The sequence below is a fragment of the Symphalangus syndactylus genome, chromosome 3 (assembly GCF_028878055.3).
Source record: "Symphalangus syndactylus isolate Jambi chromosome 3, NHGRI_mSymSyn1-v2.1_pri, whole genome shotgun sequence".
Classification (NCBI taxonomy): Eukaryota; Metazoa; Chordata; class Mammalia; order Primates; family Hylobatidae; genus Symphalangus; species Symphalangus syndactylus.
In genome coordinates this window covers 19,505,857-19,527,109 of record NC_072425.2, presented here as the reverse complement: position 1 = coordinate 19,527,109, position 21,253 = coordinate 19,505,857, and the positions used below count along the sequence as shown (strand labels likewise).

The 21,253-nt window shown below is 40.4% G+C and overlaps 1 protein-coding gene across 43 annotated transcripts in view; it reads left to right on the top strand.

Annotated features, from left to right (window-relative positions):
* GAPVD1 (GTPase activating protein and VPS9 domains 1) overlaps positions 1 to 21,253 on the top strand; it is a 98,569-nt gene that overhangs the window by 61,641 nt on the left and 15,675 nt on the right. For 16 of the 43 annotated variants that reach the window (XM_055271081.2, XM_063635950.1, XM_055271082.2 and 13 more), the window contains 9 exons: positions 1,183 to 1,323; positions 3,034 to 3,168; positions 3,618 to 3,737; positions 8,602 to 8,679; positions 8,804 to 9,174; positions 12,719 to 12,806; positions 13,764 to 13,844; positions 18,377 to 18,499; positions 20,982 to 21,111. In XM_055271081.2, the coding sequence (XP_055127056.1) occupies positions 1,183 to 1,323; positions 3,034 to 3,168; positions 3,618 to 3,737; positions 8,602 to 8,679; positions 8,804 to 9,174; positions 12,719 to 12,806; positions 13,764 to 13,844; positions 18,377 to 18,499; positions 20,982 to 21,111 (1,267 nt within the window). Of the gene's footprint in view, positions 1 to 1,182; positions 1,324 to 3,033; positions 3,169 to 3,617; positions 3,738 to 6,765; positions 6,847 to 8,601; positions 8,680 to 8,803; positions 9,175 to 12,718; positions 12,807 to 13,763; positions 13,845 to 18,376; positions 18,500 to 20,981; positions 21,112 to 21,253 lie in introns of all 43 variants that reach the window. The other 27 variants (XM_055271075.2, XM_055271071.2, XM_063635946.1 and 24 more) reach the window with 3 other exon arrangements.

The following is a 21,253-nucleotide window of genomic DNA, read 5'->3' as shown; positions in this document are numbered from 1 at the left end:
TCTCTCCCCTCATTATGTTTAGGCAAGTTCCAGACATTATTTTATTTGTAATTATTTTATGATATATCTTTAAAAGGTAACTTTTATTAGTAACTTTTTTTCCAGTTTTTTTTCATGCCCTGAAGTAGAATTATTCTTTTATTAGGTTTAATCCAAAGTAGTGAAGCCTTTTGAACTTGAGTGTTTTTAACACAGATGTATAATAATGTTTAATACTTTCGATTTGTATTTTTAAGTAGTGTAAATAGATTTCTTAATTGGTTTTGCATTACTTTGTTCCAGATGCCAAAGTAGTATTGTTCTTGGCTGTTAGCTGTATTTGCACAATAAGCTGTATTTGCAGTTGAGTGAGTGCTATAAAGATGTGTATTTTCCTATGAATATATTTTATTGCCCTGAATAGTGACTAATATGCTGGAAGAAAAAATATTTGGCCAGCATAACATTCTGTGGTTAAACTCTCAGTGTTTTTAATCCTTGTAGGGCTATAAATTTTAGAATGATATTAAGGACCCCTGTAAAATTTGCTGAAAAATCAAAGCTAAAGCTGTTGAAATTACTTGGCTTAATGATGTGTGTTTTCTCTATGGAGAGTCAAAGGTGAACTGGAGGAAACTGGTGAAAAGGGTATTGTGCCATTGTGACCAAAGTAGGAACTTTGTATTTTTAGTGGTGTGCTTGATTGAAGTTATTCTTACCTTGGCCTCTTTCTTGTAGGTAGAGAGGAGTTTGGTGTTTTTTTGTTTTTTTTTTTTGAGTCAAAGTCCCAAAATGACACGGCCATTTTTATTTTTGAGACAGGGTCTCACTCACATTGACCAGGTTGGAGGGCAATGGCATGACCTCGGCTCACTGCAGTCTCTGCACCACCTGCAACTTCTGCCTCCCGGGTTCTTGTGCCTCAGCTTCCCAAGTAGCTGAGACTACCGGTGCACGCCACCACACCTGGCTAATTTTTGTATTTTTAGTAGAGACGGGGTTTCGCCATGTTGGCCAGGCTGGTCTTGAACTCCTGCCCTCAAGTGATCTGCCTGCCTCAGCCTCCCGAAGTGCTGGGATTACAGGTGTGAGCCACTGCGCCCAGCCAAGAGATTTTGTTAGCTTATGTTTGGCTTTTCTCCACTATCACTGTACTTTCCACCAGGATCTTTGTTAACCCTTTGCTTCCCACTGGTTATACAGGTGCTGCAGCAGAGAACATGTTAGGCAGTTTGCTGTGCCTCCCAGGTTCAGGGTCAGTGCTTCTTGACCCCTGCACTGGTTCTACCATATCAGAGACAACAAGCGAAGCTTGGAGTGTAGAGGTATTGCCAAGTGACTCAGGTTAGTATGCTATCATCGTTTGCTTTTTCATTTACACAGAAGTTTTAATTAAATGCAAGGTATTCCAACTTCTGTATTACGTATATTTTGTCAAATACACTTTTTTTTTTTTTTTTTTTTTTAATGGAGATGGAGTCTTGCTCTTTCACCCAGGCTGGAGTGCAGTGGCGCGATCCCAACTTACTGCAACCTCTGCCTCCTGGGTTCAAGCAATCTTCTCGCCTCAGCCTCCTGAGTAGCTGGGATTACAGACATGCCCCACCATGCTGGGTAATTTTTGTATTTTTAGAGAGACGGGGTTTCACCATGTTGGCCAGGCTGATCTTCAACCCCTGACCTCAGGTGATCTGCCCACCTCGGCCTCCCGAAGTGCTGGAATTACAGGCATGAGCCATCGTGCCCAGCCAGTTATACATTTGACAAAGATGAGGTGATCACATTGCTAAGAATGTCAAATGGAAAATTAGTTTAGGGCATTTTCTGTCCATTAAGGGAAAATGCTCTGTTAGATAGCATAGACTGTGATGGCAGGTGCTTTCAGACTCTGTGTTGAGTTATTTTGAAAGCAATTTTCTGTAATTATCAGAGTCTGTGTGAGTCATTGAATTTAGTATCTCCCACAAACTCATGACAGGATAAGAGTAGCAACACAGTTCAAACTGAGTGCTTGCTTGGTAAACACGTTTAGATTTATCACAGAGGAGAACTTGACTCTCTAAAACATGTTTAATGTGTTTTTGAAATACTTTGAAATTGAGATTCTGTAATCTTGAGGATTTTTTTTTGTGCAGGTTATTATAAATGTATATAAAGTGTTTTGTACTTTGTCTTTTCATATGCATTGCATTTTTTTCTGATTATGAAGACACATCTTTGCCTTCTACTAAATGTCAACTACTAGAATGTAAATATAAGTAACTACGTATCTGCATTACATTCTGTTGATTTACTTGGTTCAAGAATTATTAAGTGATCCTGATATGTGTTTTATGATTTTTTTTTTTTTTTTTTTTTTTGAGATGGAGTCTCACTCTGTCACCCAGGTTGAAGTGCAGTGGTGCGATCACGGCTCAATGCAACCTCCGCCTCCTGGGTTCAAGTGATTCTTTTGCCTCAGCCTCCCAAGTAGCTGGGATTACAGGCACCTGCTACCACGCTCAGCTAGTTTTTGTATTTTTAGTAGAGATGGGATTTCACCATGTTGGCCATGCTGGTCTCGAACTCCTGACCTCAGGTGATCTGCCGGCCTCGACCTTACAGGTGTGAGCTACCACGGCTGGCCTGTTTTATAATGTTAAAGCATTCAGATATGCTAGCCTTGTTTGAAGACCAGTTGGGGACAATAGGATTAGCTCACCAGCTGTTGAGTATTCGTAAGAGTTACTTTTTAGGAAGTGGTTGATTTAATACCAGGCTATTCCATACTCTCTTGTCCAGTTCACATGTTAATCAATAGCATACTCTGTGACATTAGTGATCTAGAACCACGTTTTCATCTTTGCATAGTGAACTGGCTTATATTGGGATGAAAATCACAACTTTGACTTCTTTAACACTTAATCTAACTAGCATTAACTAGCCCAGACTTACACATGTATTTGCACTGATTTCATTCATGCCCTGGTAGCTTGTTTATCTGGGTCACAAAAGCTGAAATTGTGGTGTGCTAACAGAATCACAAATGTAACATACCTCTTATCTTCTTTTTAGAGGCCCCAGACCTAAAGCAGGAGGAGCGTCTACAAGAACTGGAGAGCTGTTCTGGACTGGGTAGCACATCTGATGATACGGATGTCAGGGAGGTCAGTTCCCGCCCCAGCACACCAGGCCTCAGTGTTGTGTCCGGTATGTCTGTCTTGTTTTAAGGAGTAGGGATTTGAAGGTGTTCACCCCCTACCCCCTCCTATTTATAAAGCTGATACAAAGAGATATGTTATATTTAAGAGCTGAGTAATTTTCAGGAAACAAACTTATTTCCATTGCACCTGAAATCTTTGAGAACTTAATGTGTGGCTTTATGGAGCCTGTTGAAGTAATTGGTAAACAATCTCTCTACAACTGTTTCTGTTCTTAGTAGCCTGTCTTACTTTAGAATTGTATGATTCTGATCATGTTGTGTAAAGCAAGGTAAGTATATTTAAGCAGTAGTACCATAAAGGATATAATACTAAACTCACATGTATAGAACTGGGACACAAAATTCGAGAATGTTTCAATTTCTCCAAATTTCATATACTTTTTGTGTGGTTATTTTGTTCTTCTTCCTGTTTATTTTTTACTATTGTTTTTTAAAGGCATAAGTGCAACCTCTGAGGATATTCCCAATAAGATTGAAGACCTGAGATCTGAGTGCAGCTCTGATTTTGGGGGTAAAGATTCTGTCACTAGTCCAGACATGGATGAAATAACTCACGGTAAGATGGGGAAATGAGGATGACTTAAAAAATGACCACATCTGTGGTTGAAACTGGCACTGTGACACATTGCTCGTGACAGCATCTATTGGTATAGCACTTTAGGACATACTTTGTCAATATCTATTTAAGGCCTTAAATGTTCACATTCTAAATTTAGGTTAGTTCCACTTCTAGGTGTCAGTTATAATGAAAAAATTCCATGTATAGAGAAAGTCCTTAGCACAAAGATGTTCTTTATAACGTTTTGTATTGGCAGAAAATTAGAAATAACTTAAAAAATTGAAAAGTGGAATGGCTAAATAATTTTGATGTAACCACTTGTTGGAATTTATGTAGCTATTTTAAAATGCATTAAGGAATATGAAATGACTTAGAGAAAAAACTAGAACATACTACATGGAATTTATTTTGTAGAATTTTACACACAAAATAATAAAACTTCTTTTTTTTTTTTTTTGAGACGGAGTCTTGTTCTGTCACCCAGGCTGGAGTGCAGTGGCACGATCTTGGCTCACTGCACCTCCGCCTCCTAGGTCTCCTGGGTTCGAGCCATTCTCCTGCCTCAGTCTCCCCAGTAGCTTGGATTACAGGCACCCACCACCATGCCCAGCTAATTTTTGTATTTTTAGTAGAGATGGGGGGTTTCACCACATTGGCCAGGCTGGTCTTGAACTCCTGACCTCGTGATCCACCCACCTCGGCCTCCCAAAGTGCTGGGAGTACAGGCGTGAGCCACCGCACCCAGCCAGTAAAACATTTTTAAAAAACCTGTGCACGAAGTAAGTACTGGAAATACCAGAATGCTAGCAGTGGTTTTATATATTGGGTGGTAGGTGTTGAGGTACCTTTTCTCTTTTTTTTTTTTTTTTTTTTTTTGAGACGGAGTTTTGCTCTTGTTGCCCAGGCTGGAGTGCAATGGCACAATCTTGGCTCACTGCAACCTCTGTCTCCCAGGTTCAAATGATTCTCCTGCCTCAGCCTCCCAAGTAGCTGGGATTACAGGCATGAGCCACCACGCTCTGCGAGGTACTTTTTCTATTTTTACAATTTTTTTTGTTCTAAACCAGGGTTTTTTAACCTTAACACCATTGACATTTTGGGCTGGGAATTTCTTTGTTGTGGGGGCCTGTCCTGTGCATTTTAGGAGATTTAAGCATCTCTGGCCCTTACTAGTAGCATATGCCCTTTACCCCCTGGGGTTGTGACAACGAAAAATGTCTCTAGACCTTGCCAAATGATCTCTTGGGGGGCAAAATAGCCACCAATCAAGAACCACTTTTCTTTTTTTCTTTTTTTTTTTTTTTTTGGAGACGGAGTCTCGCTCTGTCGCCCAGGCTGGAGTGCAGTGGCGCAGTCTCGGCTCACTGCAAACTCCGCCTCCCGGGTTCACGCCATTCTCCTGCCTCAGCCTCTCCGAGTAGCTGAGACTACAGGCGTCCGCCACTGCGCCCGGCTAATTTTTCTGTATTTTTAGTAGAGACGGGGTTTCACCGTGGTCTCGATCTCCTGACCTCGTGATCCGCCCGCCTCGGCCTCCCAAAGTGCTGGGATTACAAGCGTGAGCCACCGCGCCCGGCCAAGAACCACTTTTCTAAACCAGCAGTCTCAAAGCATGGTCTCCATGGACCACTGAGGTCCTAAGACCCTTTGAGGAAGGAGGGTAGATGAAGTCACAACTGTTTTCATAAAAATCAAAGTTACTGTCCATTTTCACTGTGTTGACATTTGTACTTATGGTGCATAGGCAAAGTGGATAAAATTTGCTGGGGCCCCAGCAGGATGCAAGGGTACCACACTGTATTCTTCACTCACAGTTAAAAAAAAAAAAAAAAAAAAAAAAGTTAGGAATGTCTTTGGGCTGGGCGCAGTGGCTCACGCCTATAATCCCAGCACTTTGGGAGGCCGAGGCAGGTGGATCGGGAGGTCAGGGGTTCGAGACCAGCCTGACCAACATGGTGAAACCCCGTCTCTACTAAAAATACAAAAAAATTCACTGGGCGTGGTGGCTGGCGCCTGTAATCCCAGCTACTCAGGAGGCTGAGGCAGGAGAATTGCTTGAACCCGGGAGGCGGAGCTTGCAGTGAGCTGAGATCGCGCCACTGCACTCCAGCCTGGGCGGCAGAGCGAGACTCGATCTCAAAAAAAAAAAAAAAAAGGAATGTCTTTGATGAAGGAATAAAAATTACTTAATCACATCTCAATCCTTGACTATACACCTTTTTAATATTCTGTGTGAAGAAATAGGAAGCACCCATATTGCATTTTCACCACATTCTGAGATATGATGAGATGTCTCAAGAAGCACTTATGTGATTATTTGAGTTGTTAGCTGAACTAGCCAATGTTTCCCCTTATTTTTATTTGGTTTTTCATGAAATATTATTTTTACTTGAAAGAATGACAGATAAACTGTATTTCTTATGAATACGTAGTTGGGTATTTGGCAGACATCTCAAAAATTAACAAAGTGTGGCCAGGTGCGTTGGCTCACACCTGTAATCCCAGCACTTTGGGAGGCTGAGGCTGGAGGATTCCTTGAGCCCAGGAGTTCGACACCATCCTGGGCAACATGGTGAGACCTCGTCTCTACAAAAATAAAAAAATAAAAAAATTAGCCAGGTGTGGTGGTGCATGCCTGTGGTCCCATCTTTAAAAAAAAAAAATTTAAGAAAATGATCCTGTTACTTAGACAAGCAACTAATAGAGTGGAGTTTGTTGCCAGTGATGAAATTCAAACTTTTGGACAAAAATTAGAATTTTGGAAACGTGTGTCTACCTGCATGAGTTTCACAGCTTCCTGTTGTTTAAAGACTTTTATGGTGAGATTGGTGGTGATATGAAAAATGTGAATTTAACAGAGGACAAAAAGTTCATTGATTTGGTTTCAAATTCTACGTTGTAGCTATCCTTTAAAAAACTATACTTCTCAAGATGTGGTAGAGTATCAAAGAATAATATCTACAATTTTCTGAAAAGGCTACTAACATATTGTTCCTTTTCCAACTACATGTCCGTGTGAGGCCAGATTTTCTTTATATACTTCAGCCAAAACAACATTTTCAACACATTGAAGCAGAAGCAGACATGAGAATCCAGCTGTCTTCTAGTAAGCTGTACATTAAAGATACTTGCAAAAAACGTCTCATTCTCTTCATTTTTTATTTTGGAAAATAATAGTTATTTTTTTTTAAATGCTTTTTTGTGTTACCATTAAAATTTTTTCTTATTTTAAAAAAATGGGGCTGGGCGCGGTGGCTCACGCCTGTAATCCCAGCACTTTGGGAGGCCGAGGCAGGCGGATTACGAGGTCAGGAGATCGAGACCATCCTGGCCAACATGGTGAAACCCCGTCTCTACTAAAAATACAAAAAATTAGCTGGGTGTGGTGGCGTGTGCCTGTAATGCCAGCTACTCGGGAGGCTGAGGCAGGAGAATCGCTTGAACCCAGGAGGTGGAGGTTGCAGTGAGCTGAGATCACACCACTGCACTCCACCCTGGTGACAGAATGAGACTCTGTCTCAAAAAAACAAAAAAAAGGACAGCCTCCCAAACCAGAATAGGTTCAGAGAGACTCTCTTGTATTACCATTTAATGGGTATATTTAAATGAATTAATAAATATTTAAACTTCAGTTTTAATTTCTAATATAGAATATCAATAGATAGAACCACCATAAACAAAAGCTATTAGGGTCAGTAATTTTTTAAGTTGTAAAAATATCTTGGCCAGGCATGGTAGCTCGTGCCTGTAATCCCAGCACTTTGAGAGGCAGAGGTGGGAGGAGTGCTTGAGCCTAGGAGTTCAAGACCAGCCTGGGCAACATGATGAGACCCTGTCTCTACAACAAATAACATAAAAATTAGCTGGGTATGGTGTGCTCGCAGCTATTTGGGAGGCTAAGGCAGGAGGGTCACTCGAGCCCAAGAGGTTGAGGCTGCAGTGAGCTACGTTTGCACCACTGCACTCCAGCCAGGGTGACAGAGCGAGACCCTGTCTCCAAAAAAAAAAAAAAAGCCCGAGACCAAAATTTGAGAACTGCTGTTTTAGTCTATCTTTTATAATGATCTAACTATAGAACAAAAGTAAAAATCAAAAGGCATAATAATACTCTGATTCATTATCAAAAGATATAGCTTCAGACCAAAAAAAACACAAAAAATAGCTTCAGACTAAAAACATTTAGATTAATAATTTTTTTATGTTTGAAATTTCCATCCTCTGCATACTTACCTATTTTAAAGTTATTTGCTGAGAGCAGTGTTAGAACTTCAAGATTTACAGCCTTTTATTTGTACCCTGTCTGTACAGAGTATTGCCCCTATGTTTATAATTAATTTATTTATTTTTTAATTTTTAGTTCTTGTAAATTTTTGTAGAGACCAGGTCTCACCATCTTGCCCAGACTGGTCTTGAACCCCTGGGCTCAAGCGGCCCTCCCTCCTTGGCCTCCCAAAGCACTGGGATTAAAGGCATGAACCCCTACACCTGGCCTGCGCCCTATATTTTCAGGTGAGGGGAAGGCGAGGCTCAGGGAAGCTGTGACATTCTGAAAACATTGATGGTTTAGGTCTTCCGGCTTTGTTCTCTTTGCATGAACCATACTAACATTTGGCCATTAGAAGTAACAGGCATGTAGATGCCAGACCACTTAAATGTAAAGAAAATCTGTTTATGAAGATACTCATAAAAACAGAAAATGAATTGGAAGTAATCATAATTTGATTTTTTTTTTCTGGTATGCCTCTCAAGTTCTAATGGATCAAAAAAGGAACCATCAAAGAGTACTTAAAACCCTTTAAACTGTGTTGAGACCGTCTGTCCTGCGTTCTGGCTTGGTCTCACAGTTTTCCTCCTGTTTTAGGTGCCCACCAGCTGACCTCTCCTCCTTCTCAGTCAGAGTCTCTGCTGGCCATGTTTGATCCACTGTCTTCACATGAAGGTAAACCAGCGAAATGAACTTTTTCACTTATGTCATAGACGAGGAGGAAACCAAATCCCCTTGTTAATGCCTTTGTTAGATATGTTATGTCTCAGTTACAAAACTTTTTTTTCCTGTGTTGCAGGGGCTTCCGCTGTGGTAAGGCCAAAGGTTCACTATGCTAGGCCATCGCATCCACCACCAGATCCCCCAATCCTGGAAGGAGCTGTGGGAGGAAATGAGGCCAGGTTGCCAAACTTTGGTTCCCATGTTTTAACTCCAGCTGAAATGGAGGCATTCAAGCAAAGGCATTCTTACCCTGAGAGACTAGTTCGAAGCAGGAGCTCTGATATAGTATCTTCTGTCCGGAGGCCCATGAGTGACCCCAGCTGGAACCGGCGTCCAGGAAATGAAGAGCGAGAACTCCCTCCAGCTGCAGCCATTGGTGCTACTTCTTTGGTGGCTGCACCTCATTCATCATCTTCATCCCCGAGTAAGGACTCCTCAAGAGGAGAGGTATGGGACATAGGCCGTGCAAAAGAATTATGTTCTGCCTGCCTAGTTCCCTTGATATCTGAAATTAACATGGAATGTATAAATCTAGGATTACAGATAGAGAGTAGTCATGATTAAAGATGATTTGTCAATCTGTGTGCCCACAACCATAACCACAGGAAACCTGTACAACTTTGGTTTTGTAGTGATACTATCTTGCATTTTTATGACACTTTTAGCTTCTCCAAGCAATTTTGTATCTGATTTTATTTAAACCTTACAATATCCTTCTGAGATGTTAGATGAGTTGTTTTTTGTTTTTTGAGATGGAGTCACACTCTGTCGCCCAGGCTGGAGTACAGTTGCGCGATCTTGGCTTACTGCCACCTCCACCTCCCAGGTTCAAGTGATTCCTCTGCCTCAGCCTCCTGAGTAGGTGGGACTACAGGCATGCGCCACCATGCCCGGCTAATTTTTTGCATTTTAGTAAAGATGGGGGTTCACCATGTTGGCAAGGATGGTTTTGATCTCCTGACCTCGTGATCCGCCTGCCTTGGCCTCCCAGAGTTGCTGGGATTACAGGCATGAGCCACCGCACCTGGCCCCATGAGTATTTTTTATTTTAAACAATTATAAAGTTACAAACAAGTTGGAAGTACAATAAAAGAACACTTCCTCCCCATTTGCGAGCAAGTTGCCAACCTGATGCTCCAGTACCCCTAACACTTCAGTGTAAGTTTCCTACAAATAAACAGATTCTCCTACACCTCATGGTACAACCATCAACTTCAGCACATGAACATTGATACATTACTACCAGCTACTTACCACACCCCATTCATGTGTCCCAGTTGTCCCTGTAACATTTTTTATAGTAAAAAGATTCTATTCAGAATCACAGACTGCTTTTAGTTGTCATGCCTTTTTAGTCTCCTTCAGTCTAGAACAGTTCCTCAGTTTTTTCTTGACTCATATGACCTGGACACTTGAAATTTACAGGCCATTTGTTTTCTCGAATGTTCCTAAGGTTAGGTTTGTTTGATGTTTTCTTGTGATTAGACTGAGGTTATTCATCTTTGGCAGGAATATCACTGAAATGACACTTTTTTTCATTGCACTTTGTCAGGTAGCACAGTTTTAATTTGTCCCATTTCTACAGTGTTCATTTGGATAATTTGAGGAAATGTTGTCTTCCAGGCTTTGCCACTGTAAAGTTACTCTTTTCCCTTTATAAGTATTTGGAGGGAGAGGGTACTTTAAAAATATGTAACTGTCCTGTTCTCCATCAAATTTTTAAGTTACTTATTATATCTGTGGTCTCATGGTTTTCTGTCTTTTAAAAAAATTTGTGTGTGTGTGTGTGTGTGTATATTTTTTGTTGTCGTTGTTTGTTTGTTTTAGATAGGGTCTTGTTTTATCACCCATGCTGGAGTGCAGTGGTGCCAACACTGCTCATTGCAGCCTTAACCTCCCAGGCTCAGGCTATCCTTCTGCTTCGGCCTCCCAAGTAGCTGGGAGTATAGGTATGCACCACATGCCTGGCTAATTTTTTTGTTTGTTTGTTTTTGTAGAGATGGGGACTCACTATGTTGCCCAGGTGCTTGTCTTGAACTCTTGGGCTCAAACAGTCCTCCCACCCCAGCCTCCCAAGTGTTGGGATTATAGGCATGAGCCACCCACAGTGCCTGGCCCAGTTTTCTGTCTTGGTTAGGGTTCGTCACTATTACTTATTTTGAAGCCCAGTTGTCCCTAATTGGGCCAGTGAGAGCCCCCTCAGGCTGGCTCCTGAGTTCTTTTGATGCACTGCTATTATTCTTTGAGCATATCTTTACTTTCTGGCAAAAGATGTTACAAGCAGATACTGTACTTTGTCCTAGTTAGCTCTTTCTCCAAGTACCCTTATTTCTTTTAATGAAAAATGCTTTTTTGGAAATTGAGATCTGGATACAGTGTTTATTTGCTGTAGGAGTGTTGCTGCTCCCAGGACTACTCAGTGAATAGAGCTAGGGAGTGTGTGTGTTACACACACGTTTACCTGTGTATTTCATTTATCTACCTTTCTCCATAAATAAGACCATGAACTTACACTGACACATTCAATTCTAGAACAAACACAACAGAGTTTGTTTCATCTTTTTTCCTTTCCAAATTTGTAACTCATTTCTCCAACAGTGAGAAATCTACTTTCACTGTTCTTCATGTGCATATTTATTCCATCAGTTCTCCTGTATGTATTCAATTTCTTATCCCCACTGTTAAATTAACTCTTCCCTGGCACAGATGCCCTCATCTCTCTGCTAGGGTTCTGATAATTCTTTATCCCAGGTATGTAGATGAAAATGGAAATTAAGTGATTTGTCCATGGTCACATGATAGGCTATTAAAGGAATTACAGTCCCTGTCCTTTGGCATGTTTTTTGTTTGTTTGTTTTTGAGATGGAATCTCACTGTGTCGCCCAGGCTGTAGTGCAGTGGTGCAATCTCGGGTCACCGCAACCTCCGCCTCCCGTGTTCAAGTGATTCTCCTACCTCAGCCTCCCAAGTTGCTGGGATTATAGGCGAGCACCACCACGCCCTGCTAATTTTTGTATTTTTAGTAGAGATGAGGTTTCACCATGTTGGCCAGGCTGTTCTTGAGCTCCTGACTTCAGGTGATCCACCCACCTCGGCCTTCCAAAGTGCTGGGATTACAGGCGTGAGCCACTGCGCCCAGCTCCTTTGGCGTGTTTTAATGATAATATAATTGGTGATCAAAACATGAACTTTGAAGTTGCTTAGGTCTAGGTTTGAGTCCTCAGCTGTGCCACATATAGGCTGTGTAACTTTGAGGAAGAGGGAGAGGTAACCTTTTTTTAGTCTCATATTTTTTATCGATAAAAAAGGCCGAATATAGGACCTATCTCTGAGGTTACTGTAAAGATTAAATCAGATGATACATATCCTTACTGTGCTCAGCACATAGTACACACTTGGTTTTATTATTATTAATAACTACTGCTACCATCTCTACTGCCCTTCTGGAGTTTATTTTTACTGCATTTACTTTTTTCATAAGTATTTATTGAGTGCCTAGTCTATACCAGGCTCTGTATTAAGTCTTCAGTTTATTAAGGCTTCAGTTTATTAACAGTAATGAGATAGTGCCTACCCTCAAGCAGATGACAGTGGTGCTGAAAAGGTAAACTACCTTGCTCCAAAAGTCACCTACGTGGCAGTAAGAGTTGTGCCTTAAGGCAAACAAGACTGGCTTTCTTATTTCACAAACTTACTTAAATCCTTTTTAGCCTGATCAACATAGTAAGACCCTGTCTCTACAAAATAAAAATAAAAAATTAGCTGGGCATGGTGGTGTGTACACCTGTGGTCCTAGCTACTTGGGAGGCTGATATGGGGAGGATCGCTTGAGCCAGGGAAGTCGAGGCTGCAGTAAGCTGTGATTGTGCTACTGCACTCCAGCCTGGGCAACAGAATGAGATCCTATCTCAAAACAAACAAAAAGAAATCCTTTTCTTAGTAATTTATCCTGCTATCCAACTCCAAATAAAGCCTCCAACTTTTTCTACAGACTGAAGAACGCAAAGATAGCGATGATGAGAAATCAGACAGGAACAGACCTTGGTGGAGAAAACGTTTTGTTTCAGCCATGCCTAAAGGTAATTTTATAAAATATTAGAACGCTGTATTAGCAATAAGAAGCGAAGCCCCAGAATCTCTTTCAGAGAGCCAGTATCTCAACTCCTCTGTAAGACTTGCTGGGCTTAAGTTTCTAGCTACTTTGAGGGTGTAGAAAGTGGTTCCACTCAGATGAATGCTAAGGCAGAGCTTTAGGAATGTTCTTGTTCTTTGCAGGAAGTGATAGTGGTTTCATAAATAGAAGTCATACCTGTCACTATTGTTTAAATATCATATACCATTGAAGTTAAACATATAGAGGACTTCTGACATATATATTGCTATTAATTATTGCAGGAAAATGGGACGTTATTGGTAATTAAACATTGAAAATTCATCCTTTACATTCCTGGAATAAGTTGAAGCTTTTTATGTCTATGTTCATTGAGAATGTTGATACTGTAAATATCAGTGAGTGTTTATTTTGGAAGGTAGCTGTATAAAATTGTTTACTTTTTTGGTGAACAGCCTGGCATCATTTGAGTTGGCAAAAGCATCTCTTCCTGAAAGAAGAGATCATCCAGGAGTAAAGCTAGAAACTTCTTCCAAAGGCCTCTTCTCAGCATGGTGGCACTCAGGAACTCTGGGGAGAGCTGCTTTCACGCCATACTCAAGCACTTGATGAGGAGGAGAGAATGAAGCTAGGAGTTTTGAATGTGTTGTTTTTGAGCAGAGGTTAAGAGTCACTGGTTTTGATTTTAGTCCCAATGGATTCCTGTTAAATTATTCTTCCTATGACAGATGACTCCAAAGCAGGTTCTGAAAGCTCCTTTAAAAACCTTCATTACTATTTTAAGGATAATTATCAGTCAACACTTGGAATTTCTTAGCTTTTAAACTTTTCAGCCTCCTTTCACTTAGAAATGTTGGCACACCAGTTAACTTCCGAGTAGTGCAGTATGTTATGTGTCACACTACTGACTTTATTTAATTTCCAGCTCCTATACCATTTAGAAAGAAAGAAAAACAAGAAAAAGACAAAGATGATCTGGGGCCTGACAGATTCTCAACACTCACAGGTTTGTAGACCCATGGACTTCCTGGCTCCTTCATTCCCAGAGCACATATTTCATAACACTTTTTCTTGGGTGCCATAAGCGTTGCCTTTTTAGAAGAGTGTGTCTGTATGTACAGTGGGGAGTATGTTCTTCATAGCTCTGTGGTTTCCAGTTGGTGGCCACAGTAAACCTGTGTGCTCTTCCTGCAGACTGCCACCACCATCATCATCCTCATTATCATAACTCCGTTTATGATGAGGCCCCTGATCCTGAGCCTCTAGGCATACCCTACAACTCGACATCTAGTGGGATGATGACACACAGTGCCTTTTAGGAAAGTGTGGTGACAGTTTTGGTGCTGTGCATGCTGTATCTTTGGATCATTGATTGAATAGTTTTCTCTAACATTGATCGTAGAATTCTACATTTATTTTCATCTACAGTTTGTTCTTGATTATTCAGGATCACAGTGAAATTCTGTTTTACCTAATCGTTTCCTTTTTTGTGATAAAGTGTTTGTTCAAACAGTATCATAAATGCCAACCATTATAATGAAAGTTTTAAAAACTTTACTAATTTTTTACAGCTTGAACCATTTTAACATTGCCATCTGACCCAAGGGAAATACAGCTGGGGGTTGGGTTTTTACCTGATTAAGCGTTTGTATTTCTGCAGCTGCTTTTTGGCACATTATGAATGAGCACCCTAAAAGGAGAGTTTGAGAGTAGTGTTAATGACCCAGCTTTGGGTTTGATAGTTGTGTATTGTTTCCAGTGGCTATAGAGCATCTTAAGCAAGTTTGTTCAACCCACGGACTGCAAACCACAGGCAGCCCGAGGCAGCAGGACAGCTTTGAATGCAGCCCAACACAAATTCGTAAACTTCCTTAAAACAGTATGAGATTTATGCAGGAGCCCTTTTTTTTTTTTTTTTTTTTTGAAGCTCATCAGCTATCATTAGGGTTAGTGTATTTTATGTGTGGCCCAATACAATTCTTCTTCTTCCAGTGTGGCCCAGGGAAGCCAAAAGATTGAACACCCCTGGTCTAGAGGGAAGTTCATTTCTGACCTCTTTTTTTTTTTTATTTTGAATTGTTTTCCTACTAAGTGAAAATGAAAATTTTTTTTCATTAAACAATTTTATTTAAAAATGGGATAGATAATAGGATAAGAACATCCTCATCAAAGAGTTCAGCATTACAGGTAGAATCCCATTTTAATGCCTATTATTCTAATGGTTAGTTCCCTATATTTATATGTATTTCCATATCCTAGCATATAAGTCCTTGCTTTATTTGAAATGGTGATTTCCCCAGAATAAAGGGTTTTGAACAGCAGGAGATGTGCTTACAGGCCACAGTTCCCTGCTGAGAGCAGCTAAGCCTGTCCTGTTCAATCAGTAAATACTTGTTGACCATGTGACTCATGCCAGGCACTGTGCTAAAGTGTTGTGGGTATTAAGTCAAATCACACATGACTCTTCAGGACCTTCCAGTCTGATTGGGAAGAGCTGGAAAGACATTGTCCTTTTGGCAAAATATTTCTGTATCCTTAAGACATGTTCCTAATGTTAGAAGAACACCAGCGTTTACAAAGTGAATTACTCTTAATGACATCTCATGTTTTTAAAATGTTGAATCAACAATTTTGAAGAAGTTATAAATTATTATTATGGTTTGTTTGTTTGACGGAGTTATATTTTGCTTACCCTCTTTGAGCAATATATTTTTCTTGGTTCTTGATACTGGAACTAGAAGCTAAGTAGAGTAGAATAAGTCTTTTTCATAAAGTTATTTATTTTCTTTGGCTGTGATTCAAGCAGGTTAGCTTCCTTACTGGTCCAGAAATTTCTACGCAGTCCTTATTAATGACTCATTGAAAGTTATCGTTAAACCAATTTAAAAATGTTATAGGAGGAAATTTCCTAGCAGTCTGTTCATAATTCTGTGACCCTAACTACTGTTCTTTTCCTGTTATCTCCTAATCTTTTTCCATATATGTACATGGCTTTTTCTTGACCGAATTAGATTATACATGTGACTTTGTATTCTTCTTTTACCAAGTTATTTTATAAACCCTCCCCCAATTTCTAGACATAGTTGGGTTTTAAATCATTTTTATTAGCTATAAAATAATCTCTCATGGTTTTACTGCAGTGTAAACGTTCTCTTACTAATGGCTATTTAAATTGTTCCCAATTTTTTATTATGAAAATATTACAGATTTATATATATTGCATTTTTTTGTTTAATTATTCTCTGGGGATAAAATTTTTAAGAACAGTGTTAATAGAAGTAAAGATTATAAGCAACATTGTGGCTCTCACTGTGTTTGGCCATAATGTATTGTATTGTCTCTTTTTCAGACCTCTCAACAGCACTGAAAAGTAATAACCAACTGGGTGAGGTGGGGCATGCCTGTTATCCCAGCTCTTTTTGGGAGGCCAAAGTGAGAGGATTGCTGGAGGCCAGGAGTTTGAGGTTACATTAAGCTATGTGCCACTGCACTCCAGCCTGGGTGACAGAGCAAGACCTTGTTTCTATTAAAAAAAAAAAAAGGCAGTAGCCAAAACGTACTTCCCCTTCAAAACAAGATTCTGTGATGATAAATGCTTTATCAGTTTACATTTGGAGACAGATCAGATTTTATTAAGAATCTCTTATGAATTTCAAATACCGTTACAGCAAAAATACTAAATTACTTTGGAAATCCTCTCTATATACAATTGTCCTTCAGCATACTCAGGGAATTGGTTCCAGGACTCTTGACCCCCACCTCATACCCTAATCCGTGCATTCTGGAGTCCTGCAGTTGGCCCTGTGGAAACTGTGTATGTGAAAAGTTGGCCTTCCCTATATGCTTCTTTCACAGCTCTCTGTGAAATATAGTATTTTCTTTTTCTTTTCTCTCTCTTTTTTTTTTTTTTTTTTGAGACAGTGTCTTGCCCTGCTGCCCAGGATGGAGTGCAGTGGCGTGATCTTGGCTCACAGCAATCCCTATCTCCTGGGTTCAAGCAATTCTCCTGCCTCAGCCTCCCGAGCAGCTGGGATTATAGGCATGCGCCACCATGTCCAGCTAATTTTTGTATTTTTATTAGAGTTGGGGTTTCGCCATGTTGGCCAGGCTGGTCTCGAACTCCTGACCGTGGGTGATCTGCCCGCATTGGCCTCCAAAGTGCTAGGATTACAGGTGTGAGCCACTGTGCCCAGCCTAATGCAGTATCTTCAATCTACATTTGATTGCAAAAAACTGTGTATAAATGGACCTGTGCAGTTCAAACCCATGTTGTTCAAGGGTCAACTGCAGTTTACTACAATTTCACGGAGACATGAAGACCATATATTTGTTTCATGAAAACAAAAGAGCCTGTGAGCATGCTACTTAACCTGTCTATGTCTTGATTTCGTCTTCTGTAAAATGAGGATGATAACAACATTTCTCTATAAGGTTGTTTGATCAGTAATTGAGATAATCTCTATAAGGTGCTTAGCACAGTTCCTGGCATGTGGTAAGTGCTCAATAAATGTTAGCTGCTATTAGCTGCTGAGAACACACACATGAAGACACACACACAAAATATGTATATATACACATATATATGTGTGCGTATGTATATATATATAAAATCTAGTGATTTTGATGTGTTTTTATAATTTTTAGAAAATGGGATTCTACCAGAATGTGAACATTTATGGTCACCTGCCTGGCCTAGGTCTAACCCAGGAGTTTGTGTTTCACTATGGAACTTTGTCCTGTAGATCTATAGCAATCCCTTGCTTTAACAACCCAGTTGTTAAAGATTAGATTCCACTATGTTAGATTCCAGGATAATATTTTTGATGTGCTGATTTTGACAGAGTAATGGTCCTGTCAGTAAACAGTGCTGCATTTGTGATTGTGGTAAGTTTTTTCTCTGTGCATCCCAGGTACAATTCCAGCACTCCCCAAGAATGTCTAGATTCTCTAGGAGTGCCTCTGACATCATTGCATGCACAAAAGTGCTCTATTCCAGCAGGAGCACTGTCATGGTGAGATCTAGTGAGATAGAATATGAATATTGTTAGTTTTCAAATGTGTGAAGAGAGATTCATAAAGGAAGAATGGAAAAGGACATTTGTTATTATTTAAAGAGGTTTAAGTCTAAATTTGAATAGTTTTTTTTTCCTCCTTCAGCATAGAGATGTCTGAATAAATGAAGTCTGCATGTAAAAATGCACTGTTGGAAGTTCTGTTAGCATGAATTGCTGATAACAGTGATTTGAGTGCAAACACTTTAGAAATCCGTCATCCAGTCTGCCCTGAACTTTGACACTGTCATTCTGGTGATGATGAGAAGGTGGAGCTACTCTTCCCAATTTCCTGCTTTGGCAAGGCTCTCAGACCTAGAAATGGGATGAGTAGCCAACTGCATGGTGCCTCTTAACATTGAGATATGTGCTCTTTTTAAGTCTTACCTCCTAATCCGCCTTTGGGATTATGCTACTGGTATCATACTAACATCAGAGTTGGTACAAACCAAAGGGGCTAATTCTCTCACTCTCCTTTCCCTTGCAGATGATCCCAGCCCTAGACTCAGTGCACAAGCTCAGGTGGCTGAGGATATTCTGGACAAATACAGGAATGCCATTAAACGGACCAGCCCCGGTGATGGAGCAATGGCAAACTATGAAAGTACAGGTGATAATCATGACAGAGATTTGAGTAGTAAACTTATATCATAGTGATAAAGGTAATCTGAATTTAAGTGGCCTTTAAAAGAAAGAATAGCTAAGGGAATCAGTTTACTACCCCAAAATTACAGACTGCCTAAACAAATGTTTAAATTGATGTCCTTCTCTGGATTCTCCCACTAGCCCTGGGTACCCCTGAATATTCAAATGCCTTAGAGTTGTCCTCCTTTGCATCTGGAGTGACTGGCCCGGAGTTGGGGCATATTTTAATGGGAGGAGGTTCTTTTTCAATGTCTACAGCTTTGTAATTTTATCCAGTTATGCACTCTCAATATAGCTACTGGGAAGCAGACTACTGGGACCAATTATCCATTGTCACCTGGTACTTATTTTAAAGGATTCTGTTTTCCTCAAAATAGAATACCGAATAGCTTTCAGAAAAATGAGATATAGTCCCCAAGATAAATGAAGACAAAAAGTGTATAAAAGCATAAATAGGGGCTGAGCACGGTGGCTCACACCTGTAATCCCAGCACTTTGGGGGCCCGAGGTGGGCAGATCACTTGAGGCCAGGAGTTTGAGGCCAGGAGTTGGAGACCAGCGTGGCCAACATGGCAAAACCCCGTCTCTACCAAAAATACAAAAAATTTGCTGCATGTGGTGGCAGATGCCTGTAATCCTTAGATGGCTGAGGCATAAGAATCGCTTGACTCCAGGAGGCGGAGGTTGCGGTGAGCTGAGATGACGCCACTGCACTCCAGTCTGGGCAACAGAGCAAGACCCTGTCTCAAAAAAAAAAAAAAAAGCATAAATAGTATACTGCATAAATATGTGTTTATGCTTATATGCACGTAGAGTATCTCCTGGAAGAATCTCCCAACAAACTGGTAACATGAGTTGGCTCTGAGGAAGACTCCTAGGAAGCCTCAGAGGGAGAGTGGGTGCAAAGGAGAACTTCCTGTATTTTTTTATTTTGAATAGTTTCCAAATAGCAGAAGAATTGAAAGAATAATACAATGAAGGTTCATCTACCCTCTATCTAGACTTAACCAATTCTTGACATTTTGCCACATTCCCCCATGTATATAGAGTGTGTGTGTGTGTGTGTATGTATATGTTTTGTTTTTGTTTTTGTTTTTTTGTGAGACAGTCTCATTATGTCACCCAGGCTGGAGTGCAGTGGCACAATCATGGTTTACTGCTGCAGCCTCAACCTTCCCAGGCTAAGGTGATCCTCCCATCTCAGCTTCCTGAGTAGCTGGGACCACAGGCACGTTCCACTGTGCCCAGCTAACTTGTATATTTTTGTAGAGACGGGGCTTCGCCATGTTGCCCAGGCTGGTCTCTCCCTATATTTTTTCCTGAAGCATTTGAAATTATTTCTGAAGAATAAGGATATTTTCATATATGAACACAATATATTTATTTTATATATATATATATATATATATTTTTTTTTTTTTTTATAGAGATGAGATCTCGCTATGTTGCCCAGGCTGGTCTTGAAATCCTGAGCTCAAGCGATCTTCCTGCCTCATGCCTGGCCAGACTTTTTATTCTTTTTGATTGTATACATGTATGTATTGTATTATATGTTCTTTTGTGTGTGTGTATTTTTTTTCGAGACAGAGTCTTACTTTGTTGTCCAGGTTGGAGTACAGTGGCGCAATCTTGGCTCACTGCAACCTCCACCTCCCAGGTTTAAGCAACTCTCCTGCCTCGACCTCCCAAGTAGCTGGGACCACAGGTGTGTGCCACCACACGTGGCTGATTTTTGTATTTTTCATAGAGACAGGGTTTCACCATGTTTGTCAGGCTGGTCTTGAACTCCTGAACCCATGTGATCCACCCACCAAAGCCTCCCAAAGTGCTGGGATTACAGGTGTGAGGCACCGCACCCAGCTGTGTATTATATATTCTTGATTAAGACATAAAACCAACTTTGGAAACCACAGATCTGACCTTGTTGCATGTGTGATTTGGTCCCCTGACTCACTCTTGGGTGTAGCAGGAAGACCTCCTGTAGAGAGAATCAGGAGACCTGAACCCATAGTCAACCTTGGCCATTGGCCAACCAAGGAATTTAGAGCAAGCCATTTTCTGACTGGGCAGGAGTCCATGTCTATAAAATGAGGGTATAAAATGATTTTTGAAGCCTCTTTTAGTTCTCTGGTTCAGTGATTCTAAGATGTTAACTTTATTAAGTTAATGTGGACTTTCAGTATTTTGCATTAGTTCATTATTTTGCATTAGTATTGGGATAAGAAGTAAAACCACTCTCTTCTCAGCAACTAGTCTCTTGATACATAATTGTTGCTATTGATAATTCGGTTAAGTATTTGAAGTTTGTTTTTTCTTTCTTTTTTTTCCAGAGAACTCTTATTGTTAGTCAATGGTAATTTATTCTTGAGTTGCTCTGAATACCTACTAGTGCCATAATATTCCAAATGAACCTGGTTATCCATTTCTTGGGGGTGGGTTTTGTTTAGAGGTTATGGGTGATGGTGAAAGTGCACATGATTCTCCCCGTGACGAAGCACTGCAGAACATCTCGGCTGATGATCTCCCAGACTCTGCGAGCCAAGCAGCCCACCCGCAGGATTCAGCTTTCTCTTACAGGTATTTCTTTTATAGGATTTGGGACTTTAGGGTTTGGACTTTTCAGCACCATTGCAGTCACGTCAAGTCAAGTGATGTGTTGAGTCAATAAATGTATAAAGCAGGGAGAGAAAAATGAAATGCTGTTTACTAAGAAGACTTT